This window comes from Pogoniulus pusillus, chromosome 10, assembly GCF_015220805.1.
Source record: "Pogoniulus pusillus isolate bPogPus1 chromosome 10, bPogPus1.pri, whole genome shotgun sequence".
Classification (NCBI taxonomy): domain Eukaryota; kingdom Metazoa; phylum Chordata; class Aves; order Piciformes; family Lybiidae; genus Pogoniulus; species Pogoniulus pusillus.
The window spans coordinates 8,072,156-8,086,311 of NC_087273.1; the positions used below are offsets into that span (position 1 = coordinate 8,072,156).

The 14,156-nt window shown below is 52.6% G+C and overlaps 3 protein-coding genes across 3 annotated transcripts in view; 2 read left to right on the forward strand and 1 right to left on the reverse strand.

Moving 5' to 3' along the window:
- Positions 1–1,352: 1,352 nt before the first annotated feature.
- LOC135178972 (alveolar macrophage chemotactic factor-like) lies at positions 1,353–3,583 on the forward strand. The gene is made up of 4 exons (XM_064150404.1): positions 1,353–1,416; positions 2,966–3,095; positions 3,297–3,380; positions 3,474–3,583. The coding sequence occupies exons 1-4, from the start codon at positions 1,353–1,355 to the stop codon at positions 3,496–3,498; spliced, it is 303 nt and encodes a 100-aa protein (XP_064006474.1). The 3' UTR covers positions 3,499–3,583.
- Positions 3,584–5,448: 1,865 nt separating this feature from the next.
- Positions 5,449–10,888, forward strand: LOC135179076 (C-X-C motif chemokine 2-like). The gene is made up of 4 exons (XM_064150446.1): positions 5,449–5,512; positions 6,171–6,306; positions 6,623–6,706; positions 10,828–10,888. Exons 1-4 carry the CDS (start codon positions 5,449–5,451, stop codon positions 10,886–10,888), a joined length of 345 nt encoding a protein of 114 aa, XP_064006516.1.
- Positions 10,249–14,156, reverse strand: part of CNOT6L (CCR4-NOT transcription complex subunit 6 like) — a 36,497-nt gene continuing 32,589 nt past the window's right edge. Inside the window, exon 12 of the mRNA XM_064149738.1 lies at positions 10,249–13,964. Coding sequence (XP_064005808.1) covers positions 13,752–13,964 — 213 coding nt within the window. The 3' untranslated portion in view covers positions 10,249–13,751. The remainder of the gene's footprint in view (positions 13,965–14,156) is intronic.

A 14,156-nucleotide genomic window follows, 5' to 3' on the forward strand; every position in this document is an offset into this window, starting at 1 on the left:
GATAGGGCTGGGTGCTAGGTTGGACTGGATGATCTTGGAGGTCTCTTCCAGCCTGGTTGATTCTGTGATTTCCCTGGATCCCTTAGCTTTGAAGGAAGTCAGCAGAGCTGTGGAAAACCACCATGACCTTCCTGGAGATGGATTTGTTGGATGGGTCTGTTTCTGCTGCTCTTGCACAGAGATGCTGCAGGCATGCAAAGCTGCACATCAGTGTCTGTGACCTGGAGCTGGATAGATGGCACAGGGAAGGCATGGAAGCTGGTGGGGTTGGTCTCTTGAATGCATGGAAGCTGGTGGGGTTGATCTCTTCTCCCTAGTATCAGGGGGTACAAGGAGAGGCAGCAGCCTGAAATTGTGCCAGGGTTAGATTGGAGATGAGGAACAATTTCTTTGCTGCAAGAGCAGTCAGGGATTGGAAGAGGCTGCCCAGGGAGGTGCAGCCCCATCCCTGGGAGGTGTTCAAGTAGTGTGTGGGGTGGTTTGATGACTCTGGTGGTCTTAGGTTGGACTTGGTGATCTTGGAGGCCTTTTCCAATTGAAACAATTCTATGATCCATGGAATGTTTTCCATTTCAAACGAGCCTTGACACATGGAGATTATCCTTTGCTCTTCTTGTTGCATCCACAGCAGCTTGCCCAGGATCCCAACGTCCAGGCAGGTTTGGAATTTCACCAGAGAAGGAGACTCCACAGCCTCTCTGGGCAGCCTGCTCCAGGACTTCAGCAGCTTCACAGCACAGGATTTGCTCCTTATATTTAGATGGAACCTCCTGGGTTTCAGTTTGTGCCTGCTGCCTCTTGTCCTGTCGCTGGGCACCACCAAGAGGCTGCCCACATCCTCTTTCTCCCCACCCTTTAGCTCCTGCAGAGCGCTGAGAAGCTCCTCTCTGGCTGCTCTAATCCAGGCTAAACAGCTCCAGGTCTCTCCTCATAAGAGAGATTCTCCAGTCCCATGGAGCACCAAAACACCCCTAAAACTTCATCTGAGATGTCCCTTGCAGGGGGTAGGATCTGTTTGTAAGAGAACTGAGTGATGTTTGATGAGGTAGAAGAGAGGAGCACCCCAAAGCCCCTCCAGGCTTCGGCAGCTGCCTGGGCTAAGAACAAGCGCTGGGGAAACAACCAACGTCTTGCCAAGACCCAAAGCTGGGTCAGCCTTGCAGGAAGGGGAAAGCAGAGCTGGTTCAGGAAGCCCAGGCCCCCACCAAGCTCCTGGCAGCGTTGTGAGCTCAGACAGCACCGTCAGCAGGGAAGGAGAGGGCTGAAAACCACCCCGGCCCCTGCCCCACCTCACTTCTCCTATTTCCCAGCTCAAATAGGGGGATGCAGTCGGGGCCACGGGTGGGGCTGGTATGGCTGCACGGGTGGCCCTGCTGCTGGGGGTGCTGCTGGTCACCCTCCACTTTGGGCATGCAGGTGAGGGTCCTCCTGTCCACGTGGGTGGGGCTGGAGGGTGGTGGGGAGGGGAGTGTGAGGTCTTTGGAGGTGGCATCTTGCTGCCATCTCCAGGGTTTCAGCAGCACCCCATGAGTGGGTCTGAGGGGTGTTGTGGGGGAGTGTGAGGTCTTTGGAGGTGGCATTTTGCTGCCATCTCCAGGGTTTCAGTAGCACCCCATGAGTGGGTCTGAGGGGTGTTGTGGGGGTCTGTGAAGTCTTTGGAGGCGGCATCTTGCTGCCATCTCCAGGGTTTCAGCAGCACCCCATGAGTGGGTCTGAGGGGTGTTGTGGGGGTGTCTGAGGTCTTTGGAGGTGGCATCTTGCTGCCATCTCCAGGGTTTCAGCAGCACCCCATGAGTGGGTCTGAAGGGTGTTGTGGGGGTGTATGAGGTCTTTGGAGGTGGCATCTTGCTGCCATCTCCAGGGTTTCAGCAGCACCCCATGAGTGGGTCTGAGGGGTGTTGAGGGGGAGTGTTGAGGTCTTTGGAGGTGGCATTTTGCTGCCATCTCCAGGGTTTCAGTAGCACCCCATGAGTGGGTCTGAGGGGTGTTGTGGGGGTCTGTGAAGTCTTTGGAGGTGGCATCTTGCTGCCATCTCCAGGGTTTCAGCAGCACCCCATGAGTGGGTCTGAGGGGTGTTGTGGGGGTGTGTGAGGTCTTTGGAGGTGGCATCTTGCTGCCATCTCCAGGGTTTCAGCAGCACCCCATGAGTGGGTCTGAAGGGTGTTGTGGGGGTGTATGAGGTCTTTGGAGGTGGCATCTTGCTGCCATCTCCAGGGTTTCAGCAGCACCCCATGAGTGGGTCTGAGGGGTGTTGTGGGGGTGTCTGAGGTCTTTGGAGGTGGCATCTTGCTGCCATCTCCAGGGTTTCAGCAGCACCCCATGAGTGGGTCTGAAGGGTGTTGTGGGGGTGTATGAGGTCTTTGGAGGTGGCATCTTGCTGCCATCTCCAGGGTTTCAGCAGCACCCCATGAGTGGGTCTGAGGGGTGTTGTGGGGGAGTGTTGAGGTCTTTGGAGGTGGCATTTTGCTGCCATCTCCAGGGTTTCAGTAGCACCCCATGAGTGGGTCTGAGGGGTGTTGTGGGGGTCTGTGAAGTCTTTGGAGGTGGCATCTTGCTGCCATCTCCAGGGTTTCAGCAGCACCCCATGAGTGGGTCTGAGGGGTGTTGTGGGGGTGTCTGAGGTCTTTGGAGGTGGCATCTTGCTGCCATCTCCAGGGTTTCAGTAGCACCCCATGAGTAGGTCTGAAGGGTGTTGTGGGGGTGTATGAGGTCTTTGGAGGTGGCATCTTGCTGCCATCTCCAGGGTTTCAGCAGCACCCCATGAGTGGGTCTGAGGGGTGTTGTAGGGGTGTGTGAGGTCCTTGGAGGTGGCATCTTGCTGCCATCTCCAGGGTTTCAGTAGCACCAGGATGCCTTTGCAGATGGGTGCAGTGATGGTGATGGGATGTGGGGGGAGATGTGCTGCCTGCAAAGGGTTTTGGGTTGCTAGGGGTGATGTGTGAGGCAGGGCTGTGTGCCCCTCCAGCTCTCCTGGAAGCCAATGGCAACCTGAGCTGCCGCTGTGCCAAGACCACCAGGATCTTCATCCCCCCCCGGAGGTACAGCAGCGTCGAGGTGCGGCCCGCGGGGAGCAGCTGCCGGCGCCTCGAGGTGGTGTAAGTGGCTCCGGGGGGGGGCACGAACCCTCCAACCCCCTCATCCTCCCTGGGCTGTTTCAGCTTCACGTTATGAGAAGCTCAAAGGGGCTGAGCTGCTTAAGCGCCCTCCAGGAGAGGGGAGGGATGGTGCCAAAGCCCCCCACGGCGTTGTGATGCCCTTAGGGATCTCTTCCAGCTGAAGCAATTCTCTGGTTCTAGGATTAAGCTGAAAAGCCTGGAGAGGGTCTGCGTGGATCCTGACAGCCCCTGGGTGAAGAAGCTCCTGCAGGACCTCCCTAACCTGTAAGCCCACCTCCACCCCAAGCCAAAGGGGCTCCTGGCAGGGGCAGTGGGGACCAGTTTGCCCACATTTCTCCTCTCTTCTGCTTTTGGCAGGAGGAGGAAGCAGGCTGCCCGCTGAGGAAGCTGCCACCAGCTGAATGGCCAGACGTGCCCGGGCCTCCCCCACCCCACTGCCACCATGCTCCAGTGCAGAGGGACCCATACTGCCCTGAGAGGCTGTGGAGTCTTCTACTCTGGGAGCTTTCAAGCCCTACCTGGATGTGTTTCTGTGTGACCTGTCCTGGGTGATCACAGAATCAACCAGGTTGAAAGAGACCTCCAAGATCATCCAGCCCAAACTATCCCCCAGTCCTGTCCAGTCATCTAGACCATGGCACTGAATGCCATCCTGCTTTGGCCAGGGGGGTTGGACTGGATTGACCTCCAGAGGTCCAACCCCACCATCCTGTGGTTCTGTGCTGCTGAGTCCTGCCCTGAGCCCCTTTTTCCTTTGTGTTTTATGCCTTGAAGCCCTTGAAACCTCCATCCAGTCCCTGCTTCCCCACCCCGTGGCCATGCACTGGGTGACCTAACAGGTCCAATAAAGGTTGCAGCCTTCAACCACCATCCCTGTGTCCCTTTCTGTGGCACGCCAGGGCCTTGGGGGTGCTCAGGGGAACAAGTCCCTGTGGGATGGGGATAGAGTGGGGGCCACCAACCGTCCCTCTTCTCACAGTTGTTTCTCTTGCCAAGCCCTGGGCAGACTGGAGAGCAGGGCAAAGGGGAACCTAATGCACCACAGAATCAACCAGCTTGGAAAAGACCTGCAGGATCATCGAGCCCAACCTATCACCTCACCCTTCTAATTAGCCAAACTAAGTGCCTGCTCCAGCCTCCTCCTAAGCACCTCCAGGGATGGTGACTCCACCACCTCCCCCAGCAGCCCATTCTAATGGGTGCAACAAGAGTAAGTGCAGAGCCCTGCCCCTGGGGAGGAACAATCCCAGGCACCTGTACATATGTCTTGGAAGGCAGAAGGAGAAACTTCTTTCCAGTGAGGGTCACAGAGCACTGGAACAGGCTGCCCAGAGAGGTTCTGGAGTCTCCTTCTCTGGAGGCTTTCAAAACCCACCTGGATGCATTCATGTGCAAAGTACCCTGGGTGATGCTGCCTTAGCAGGGAGGTTGGACTGGATGATCTCTGGAGGTCCCTTCTGACCTCTAAAGTTCTGTAGATCCCTGGAGAGGCACCTTGGAGTTACCTGTGGGACAGCAATGTGCCAAGAAGGACAAGGGTCTCCTGGGCTGCATTAAGAAGAAGGTGGCCAGCAGGTCAAAGGAGGTTCTTCTGTCCTTCTCTTCTGCCCTGGTGAGATCACATCTGGAGAGCGGGGTCCAGTTCCAGGCTCCTCAGTTCAGGAGAGACAAGGAAATACTGGAGAGAGTCCAATGAAGGCTATGAGGATGCTGAAGAGGCTGGAACATCTGTGTGGTAAGGAAAGGCTGAGAGACCTGGGGCTGCTTAGCCTGGAGAGGAGAAGGCTGAGAGGAGATCTGATGAGTGTTTATAGATCTCTGAGGGGTGGGGGGTAAGAAGGGGTCAGGCTCTTTTCAGTGGTGTCTTGTGACAGGACAAGGGGCAATGGACACAAACTGGAACCTGGGAAGCTCCACCTCAACATGAAGAAAACCTTCCTTGGTGTGAGGCTGCTGGAGCCCTGGAGCAGGCTGCCCAGAGAGGCTGCAGAGTCTCCTTCTCTGGAGTCTTTCAAGACCCACCTGATGTGTTCCTGCGTGACCCTGCTTTGGCAGAGGGGTCGCACTGGATCTCTGGAGGTCCCTCCCAGCCCCCAGCACTCTGATTCTCCACCAAGAACCACGAGGTAAGCAGGTTCAGGAGGTGGCCGCGGTGGCTTCTGCCTTTCTCAGCAGGGAGGTGGCCTGGGCCATGTGCAGCAGGGGGGAAGCATCTGCTGGGAAGCCGAAGCGTGGGGCACGTGGGGCACTTCGCTTCCCAGCCTGCAAAATCCCCCTGGGGGGGTGTGTGCTTATAAAGAGCCCCCACCACACTCTGGGGTGGGCAGTGAGGATGCAGCTGCTGGCAGCGGTGGTGGCCCTGGCCCTGCTCCTGAGCAACGTGGTGCCAGGGCATGGTGAGTGACCTTCGGGGGCCCATCCATCTCTCCCTCTCAACCTTAGGTGGGGCTGAGTGTGGGCCCCTCCGAGCTTCCAAACTTGGGTATTGCCTGTCTCTGAGCTTGTGATGACCTTTCAAATCAGGTGGCTAAGGTGGCACCAGGCAGGGTCTGCCTGCTGGGTTTAAGCTGCTTGTCTTCAAACTTCCCATGAAACTCAAGCTCTTTGGTGGGTTTAGTTCATAAAATGTTGGTTAAGTTTCCAAACCCTGGAGCTAAACCCTCTTTAGGTATGAAAAGAAAGCTGTGAGCCTCTGTTGGGGCAATCATGGTGGATTCAGGTTGAAGGATGAGCTTAGATGATCTCAGAGCTGTCTTTTTGAACCAAAGCAGTGCTGTGATTCTGTGATCAGTTTGGCTTTTTGAACCAAAGCAAAGCTATGATCCCACGATCAGGTTGGGAAGGACTCTCAAAGGTCATTTTGCCCAAGCTCCCTGCAGTGAGCAGGGACATCATGCATCAGCCTGTGTCAGCCTGGCTCCTCTGCACTGCAGCACCCCACTCACACAAGCCTCACCCCTGCAAACGGTCCTGTGGGTGCTGGGGAGGGGATGGGATTGCAGCATGAGGATGGTGGGGGGCCAAGACCTGGGTGTGGGCTGCCGTTGGGTGCAGGTCTGTCCCTGGAGAGCCTGCTGATCAACATGAGGTGCAAGTGCATCAAATCGACCACCCAGGTCATCAACTTGGGGCTGATCCTGGCCATCGACGTTACGCCGCCGGGGATCCACTGCAGGAGGAAGGAGATCATGTAAGTGGGCAAGGCTGCAAAGCAGAAACTGCAAACTGCTGGCTCGTGGCCTGGTGCAAAAATCCCTTCATCCCTAAGCCCTCTGGTGACTCTTGCAAGTCCTGAGGTGCTGCTGACAGCTTGAATGGGGTTGAGCCTTGGCACTGTCGTGGAGCTGAGGTGGAAGCCCAAATAGTCCCCATCTATCCGTGGTGAGGGTTGCAGGGGTGTGCTCAGGACTGCGCTGGGGAAAAGGAGGGGTTTCCTCTGCAGACAGTTAGAGGTTCTCCAGGGAACAGGCATTGAGTGGGGCTGATGAGATCTTGTTGCCTTGCAGCCTCACCCTGAAGAGAAACAAGAAGGTGTGTGTGGCCCCCGAGGCACCCTGGATCCAGCTGCTCATCCATAAGCTGACAGAGAGGTGGGCAGCAACCCCAAAACAAACAACATCTCACATGGGGCTGGCAAGATGATCTCCTCCTCCTGACTGCTGGCATTGAGGTGCTGAAGCAGGTCCATAAAAGGGCAACCAAGCTGGAGGAATGTCTGGAGAACAGGGCTGGTGAAGAGCAGCTGAGGGAAGTGGAGGTGTTTAGCCTGGAGGAGCATGGAGTGAGGCAGGAGTTGGTCTGTCCAACCAGGTAATAAGTGATAGAGCAAGGGGAAAGAAGTCACCGTCCCTGGAGGTGTTGAAGCAAAGCCTGGCTGAGGCACTTAGTGCCATGGTCGGGTTGATTGGACAGGGCTGGGTGACAGGTTGGACTGGATGATCCTGGACATCTCTTCCCACTTGGTTTGACTCTATGATTCCATGAAATGTCCTCAAGTTGCACCAAGGGAGGTTGAGGTTGGATATGAGGAAGAATTTCTTCCCTGCAAGAGTGCTCAGGAACAGGCTGCCCAGGGAGGTGGTGGAGTCCCCATCCCTGGAGGCGTTCAGGAAGCCTGTGGCGCTTGAGGATGTCATTTAGCAGCCATGGTGGTGTTGGGTGGAAGGTTGAACTGGATGATCTTAGATTTCCACCCTTGATGACTCTGCTTTTCATTTCTTCCCTCCCTCACAACCTGCAGGAGTGTCACCAAAAGGGAAGCAGCAAGACGGCGGCGGCGGGAAGCAGCGCAGTGGGCTGGGGGAGCACAGCCGCGGTGCTGCCCCCCTTGCAGCGCCCCCAACCTGCTTCTCCCTCTGCCTGGGTACAGTAACAACTAACCAGCCATGGTTATTTACTCCTCTGTGGGCACATCTCCTCTGCTGGGATTCACCTTCCTCTGCTCTCCTCACACCAAGGTTTTCCCTTTGGGGTCACCTTTTGGGTTCCCGCACATGACAGCAGCCCCTCCTGGGTGCCATCAATAAAAGGATGAACCTGCTGTTCCCCTCTCAGCTGTGGCAGCTCTTTCTGCACAGATTTGTGTCCAAATTGGGGGGTTTGGTGTGGGGGACTTGGGCCAGGCCGTGGCACCATGGAGCCTTCAGCTGCTTTGCTGCTGGGTGCATCCCCATGTGTTGCTTTTCCTTTGTCCCAGCTCTTTGTGCCTTTTTCTGACACCTATGGTCGTGCTGTGGGGCACTGGCAGGAGTTAGGATGGGATCTGACCTGACTCACAGGAGAAATGGGAGATACTGGGATACAACTTCCCAGTGATGGGCTGAGCTTCTCTCCATGGAGCCTCATTTTCCTGGCATGGATGCACACCTCCCACCAGGGGTGGCACAGGGACCCCAGGAGATGGTGACACCTAAGGTCATGCTATGGGGCACTGGCAGGAGTTAGGATGGGATCTGACCTCTGACTCACAGGAGAAATGGGAGATACTGGGATACAACTTCCCAGTGATGGGCTGAGCTTCTCTCCATGGAGCCTCATTTTCCTGGGATGGATGCACACCTCCCACCAGGGGTGGCACAGCAGGGGGTGATGTCCCCATCTCTAGAGGGGTTCAAGAAATACGTGGTCATGGCACTTGGGGGCATGGTTTGATAGCCACGATGGTGTGGGTTGGATTGGATAATTTTGGGAGGGCTTTTCCAACCTAAACAATCCCAGGATTCTAAAGAGAGGACAAAAGGTTTAAAGCAGATACAGGGAGGAGTAAGGAGGAGCTGCTCCCAGGCTCCACTGTGCCCTGACTCCATGCTGCTCTCCACGAAAGGCCACACTCCTTGGATGGAAAGAAGGAAACAGACCAACCCAGCTGCATTGTACAAAATCCTCTTTTCTTTTTTACCATCATTTATATATCTATATACACACACAAAACCTCGGAGCTAACAGAGTTACCAGGCTGAGGTTTAAAAAGTTGCTGGTGGAAGGGTGTTGGATTTTGTTTTCTCTGCGTGCTTTAGGCAGTGCTGCTGCTTCCAAGGTAGACACCAGGCACCATCTTTTTGACAGCAAATCAAGGCAGTGAGGAGCACTAAAGGGCTTTGGGGGAGTTGGGTGGGTTTATTTTTTGTCCAGGTGCTAGCTTTGAGGGTGCTGAGGTGTGCTGGGAATCCAAAGGCAGTGGCTCTAAGCTGGAAGAGGATGGATTTAGACTGGACCTTGGGAAGAATTTTTTTACAGTGAGATATTGCAACAGGTTGCTCAGGGAGGTTCTGGATGCCCCCTCCCTGGAGGTGTTCAAGGCCAGCTTGGATGAGGCTTTGAAGAACCCAGTGCAGTGGGAATGTGGGGGGTTGGAACTAGGTGATCTTTAGGGTCCCTTCCAACCCATTCTGTGAATCTATGAACCAAGGGACTGGGATCTATGAACTTGGTCCAGTGTGAGTGTGGGGGGTTGGAACTAGGTGATCTTTAGGGTCCCTTCCAACCCATTCTGTGAATCTATGAACCAAGGGACTGGGATCTATGAACCTGGTCCAGTGGGAGTGTGGGGGGTTGGAACTAGGTGATCTTTAAGGTCCCTTCCAACCCAACTCATTCTGTGAATCTATGCACCAAGGGACTGGGAACCAAGGGGAAATGAACCCTTGTAGAAAACTGGGCAAGAGGTTGCCCACAGAGGTGGTTGAGGCCCCACTCCTGAAAACATTCAAGATCAGACTGAGTGTAGCCCTGGGCAGCCTGCTCTAGCTGGAGGTGTTGCTGCTGACTGCAAGGGGTTGGACAAGATGGCCTTTGAGGGTCCTTTCCAATCCAGTGAATCTGTGACCTGATGACTTCCCATCCACCTCTGCCCAGAGTTGGGCATAATCTGCTTTGTGTTTCTCCCCCTCCTCTAGAAAACTCTCCACTGTCAGCTTCCCTTCTAGGTCAGGAGAAGCTGAGTGTTGCCATCTGGACATTGCTTTCCAAAAGGGATCTCAGCTCACAGACTGCTGCTGCCTGCTCCCTCCCTTCCTAGGGCAGAGAATCACTGCAGACAGCGACACAGTGGAAAGAAAAAAACAAACCAACAAGCTCAATCCCCTTTACTGCTCCTGCTGGGCAAAAAAGCTCCATCCCAGCCCATCCCCTCAGTGCTCCTGTTGCTGTTCCTCCTGAGAAAGGGATCAAACCAGAAGGAAAAGGAGGAGGGAGCCAGTGAAAGGCAGGGGTACAGCCCGTGTGAAAGGTGAGTAAGCACATCCCCGGTTGTGTGCAGCCACTGAAAACACGACCAAGCCTCCTTCTGAAATCCAGAGGTTTGGTGCAACAGCTGTTCAAATCACTGTTTGGGGCTATTTCTCTTGGTGGTGCTGGTGTGGTTTGGTGGTTTGTTGTTGTTTGGGGGTTTTTTTTTGGTTCAATATTGCCCAGCAGAACGAACATTTCTGGAAGTGCATTTGGCAGCAGAGAAAATCCAAATGGAACAACCTTCCTTCAACGGCTTAGAAACCCAAAGGAAAGTCCAACTTCAGCAGGTTACAGCATCTGCAGGAGCTGGGCTTGGTTTGGTTGCTTTTTTTATGGTTCCCATCCTTTCCCACCCCCTTTATAGCAAAACATTGCTGCTGGAGTTTATTTTGTTTTCCCTCCCTTCCTTCCTTGCTCTCTTTTCCTTTCCTTGCTCTCTTTTCCTTTCCTTGCTCTCTTTTCCTTTCCTTGCTCTCTTTTCCTTTCCTTGCCTAACAAATCTGGCTCCTCTGCAGTTCAGCTACAATCAGCAGTGAATTGGGAAACTCTCAATTTGCTGCAAACAGCTCAAAAAATACCGGGAGTGAAGTATGGTAGGAGAGAAACACTGCTGACCTTGCTAGTCACCATGCACGGTGGATGAGAGGTGAGGGAGGAAAGGAGGAGAAGGCTTTGTTTAGTGCACACCTCCAGAGCACAGCACCACACCTTTTTTCCCCTCTCCCACCTCCCCTCTAACAAAAAGAGACAGAAAGGTGATGTCCACAAAGTTAACTTTTTCATGCTATTCTATTTTCCAGTACTATGCTCTCCAAATCCCCTTTCACTGTGGGCTAGGTGGTGACCACTGAGGTATATTTAACAACGAGACACCTGCACCTAGAAGTGAGGGGAAAAAACCATCCACCTTCAGAAAGGACCTGGCTTCTGCTTTTGCTGCTTGCACAGGGGGGTTTCACCCAGCTGCCCTGCTCGCTGCCAGTTCAGAGGCAGAAGAGGTGAAGCTGCCCTGCTCGCCCCCGATTCAGAGGCAGAAGAGGTGAAGCTGCCCTGCTCGCCCCCGATTCAGAGGCAGAAGAGGTGAAGCTGCCCTGCTCGCCCCCGATTCAGAGGCAGAAGAGGTGAAGCTGCCCTGCTCGCCACCAATTCAGAGGCAGCAAGAGGTGATGCCTCCTTCCTTTTCTTTTAGGCACTTCTGTTTAACAAGGACTTGTCCTTTCCTGCACTCTGTTTTCAGGTGCTGGTTCACACCATCCCTTTCCCAGCCCCGCCGACCCCCACCCCAGCAAGCCTCAGGGGATAGTTTAGGTCCAATTATTACTTTTATCTCCTTTCCCCTCCCCAAATGGATCATTTCCTACGTATAAAACAAGACAAGGAATGTTTCATTAGCAGGAGAAGAGCCTGGCTTGGCAGCTCTGCAGGATAGAAAACAGCTCTTATTTTTTATCTAGTATTTAAAACCAATTTCACCATTTAAAATCTGGGGTTTTTTTTGGCAGCAGAGGAATGAAAATGGCTCTTTTAAAGAAGTATTTAAAACCAAATCTCACCATTTAAAGTTTTTCAGCAGCAGAGCCATGAAAATGGCTCTTTTTGGGAAGGATTTCAGACGAATTTCACCATTTAAAATCAGTTTGCAGCAGCAGAGGAATGAAAATAGCTCTTTTTAAGAAGTATTTAAAACCAAATTTCACCATTTAAAGTTTTTCAGCAGCAGAGCCATGAAAATGGCTCTTTTTGGGAAGGATTTCAGATGAATTTAGAATCATAGAATCAGTCAGGGTTGGAAGGGACCACAAGGATCATCTAGTTCCAATCCCCCTGACATGAGCTGGGACACCCTACCCTAGGATCAGGCTGGCCACAGCCTCATCCAGCTTGGCCTTAAACACCTCCACGGTGCCTCAACCACCTCCCTGGGCAAGGCTCTCACAAGAACTTCCTCCTCACATCCAGCCTGACCCTGCCCTTCTCCAGCTTTGCTCCATTCCCCTTGGTCCTGTCACTCCCTGATTAGCCTGAAAAGTCCATCAGCAGAGGGATGAAACTGGCTCTTTCTTTTTTGGAAGCATTTCAAACGAATCTCACCATTTAAAAACCTGTTTGCAGCAGCAGAGGGATGAAAATGGCTCTTTTTTGGAGTCGTTTAAAACTAATTTGACCACTTTAAATGCGACCTGTTCTCAGCAGTAGAGCAACGAGACGTAAATCCAGGCTGGCAAACTGGTTAAAAATTGCATCCAAGTAATGGAAAACTGTTGTCATTTATTAAAAATATCACTTTTTTTGTTTGTTTTCTTTGAGACTAGAAACAGTAAAGTGCATGAAAAGTTTAAAATATCAATTCAAGGGGGGGGAGAAAAAATAGCAGCAAAAAAAAAAAGCAGAATAAAGAAAAACTTAAAACCACAGACACAACCTTATCTTTTTTTTCCTTATCACTCTCTGCCTTTTGGGTGTTTTTAAGCAGCCAACCCAATTTCATTTTCTTTTTCACGTTGTCTTTTCCCCCTCCCACCCCCAGAAAAAGTTGCGTTATGCTTAATGCCTCTCGAGGCACAAAGATGGGAAGTGGCCACCTCGGAGCATAGAAAGAAAGGGGGGAAAAAAGAAACAAAACCAAAAGGGATTTCCAACAGATCCAAAGAGTATTAACAGTTGGGAGGGGATCAGCAGCTTTTAAATCCAACCCTGACTGACAACAGAAAGGCTGTTCAAGAAGAGCAATGGCTATTTGGCAACCAGGGGCAGGAAAAACCATCCAAGGAATGACTACGTGGAAGAAAAGCATGTTGAGAGCTCCTCCACGTGGCCTTTGGAGACAGAGGTAAGGTCATTTCCAGCAGCTTTTTCCTGTCCCCTATGCTTAAGCAGCTAATCTCAAGTTTCCTTTTGGAAAAGGGAACCTAGGATGGATTTGCAACTTCTTGTACTCACCCAAGCAGCTTGCTTCAAGTGCCATACCCCGGCTACTTCTTCACCCTGCTCCCAAACTGTGCTGCTGAGCAGTGTGTGGCCCTGGCTTGCTGGAGCAGAGAGGCAGCTCTGTTTCACAGAGCTCCTTCAGATCCCTGAATAGCTCCAAGTTATGCAAAGCTCTGGGAAACATAAAAAGTAGGTTTCTGTGGAGTCTGAAGAGCGAGCATTAAACTCTCTGTGGAGTCTGAAGAGTGAGCATTAAATACTCACCTGCAGAGTCCTGAGGCAGAGCTTTGCTGGAAAAGTTGTTGCAAAAATGGAATTACAGCAGAATTTAGACCTCAAATTTGATTGCAGCTATCAACATATCTTTGGTTTACTACTAGTAGTTAGAGAAGGGTCAGGGCCACACTGCTCATCAGTTATACTCAGGCATTAAGTGCTTGTCTAATGTGCAAAATGAATTTTGGCTGCAGAGTTCAGTTTTGGGTTCCAACAAAGAGCGTTTCTAATATCCTCCCTACAAAAGAAGCACTGCTGGGTTGGTTTGAATTTCTCCTCCTCCAAAAAAGAAAAGCTTGTCTCGTTATTTTGCCAAAGAATTCTCTCAACAAGGTGTCAAGAAGTTAAGTTTTTGGGATCTCCTCTGTGGGTTTCTAAGTGCAGCTTCCTATCTGAGAAGACAAAGCTTGCCAGTTAAAAACAAAACAACCCCACCCCTCCCAAACCCACAAAACCAAAACAAAACAACAAACCACAGTTAAATTAAAAACCTGGAAAGGGAAGAATGCTTTGGTTCCAGCCCTAGTGCCAAATGATACCAATGTGCACCAAAAATGTGCAAAAATCTCCTATCAAACACATAAGGAAAAGGAGCTTGAAGAAGCAGCTGAAGGTTGGCCAGACTTCACTCCTAGAGACTTTGATTTACAACTGTACAGGTCCACAACGACAGGTCCATGCCCTCCGAGGGGCAGGGCTCCACTACCTCCGGTTAGGCAAGTGCACGCCGTTGACAAGAGGCAGCAGAGGAGGATGGAGTTCTAGTTGTGTTAACAGTGAGAAGTGGTCTGAAGGGATGTGAGGGTGTGGGCACCCAGTGATGTTGTTGTCAACCAGCCACTGAGGGTCCAAAGGCCCCAGGACACCAAGCACGTTCATGTGAGTGTTGGAATAGAAAATGTAGTCAATCACACCCTAGGGAGAAAGAGAAACACCACAGTGAGAACAGAGCTGGCTCCTGCCACCCTGACCTCCAGCAGCTCCCAGCAAGAGGGCACGCTCCTGGAACAGGCTGCCCAGGCAGCTCAGGCATGGCCCCTGCCTGCAGCTGTTCAAGACCAGGTAGGGTGAGACCCTGAGCAACCTGGGCTAGTGGGAGGTGTCCCT

What these genes read in the sequence shown, in the direction of transcription:
- LOC135178972 (XM_064150404.1), top strand. Translation starts at nt 1,353, where the DNA reads ATGGCTGCACGGGTGGCCCTGCTGCTGGGGGTGCTGCTGGTCACCCTC. An exon ending in CCTCCACTTTGGGCATGCAG is followed by an intron (nt 1,417 to 2,965) that starts GTGAGGGTCCTC and finishes GTGCCCCTCCAG; the next exon opens with CTCTCCTGGAAGCCAATGGC. An exon ending in CTGCAGGACCTCCCTAACCT is followed by an intron (nt 3,381 to 3,473) that starts GTAAGCCCACCT and finishes TGCTTTTGGCAG; the next exon opens with GAGGAGGAAGCAGGCTGCCC.
- LOC135179076 (XM_064150446.1), top strand. Translation starts at nt 5,449, where the DNA reads ATGCAGCTGCTGGCAGCGGTGGTGGCCCTGGCCCTGCTCCTGAGCAAC. An exon ending in CAACGTGGTGCCAGGGCATG is followed by an intron (nt 5,513 to 6,170) that starts GTGAGTGACCTT and finishes CGTTGGGTGCAG; the next exon opens with GTCTGTCCCTGGAGAGCCTG. An exon ending in TGCAGGAGGAAGGAGATCAT is followed by an intron (nt 6,307 to 6,622) that starts GTAAGTGGGCAA and finishes GTTGCCTTGCAG; the next exon opens with CCTCACCCTGAAGAGAAACA.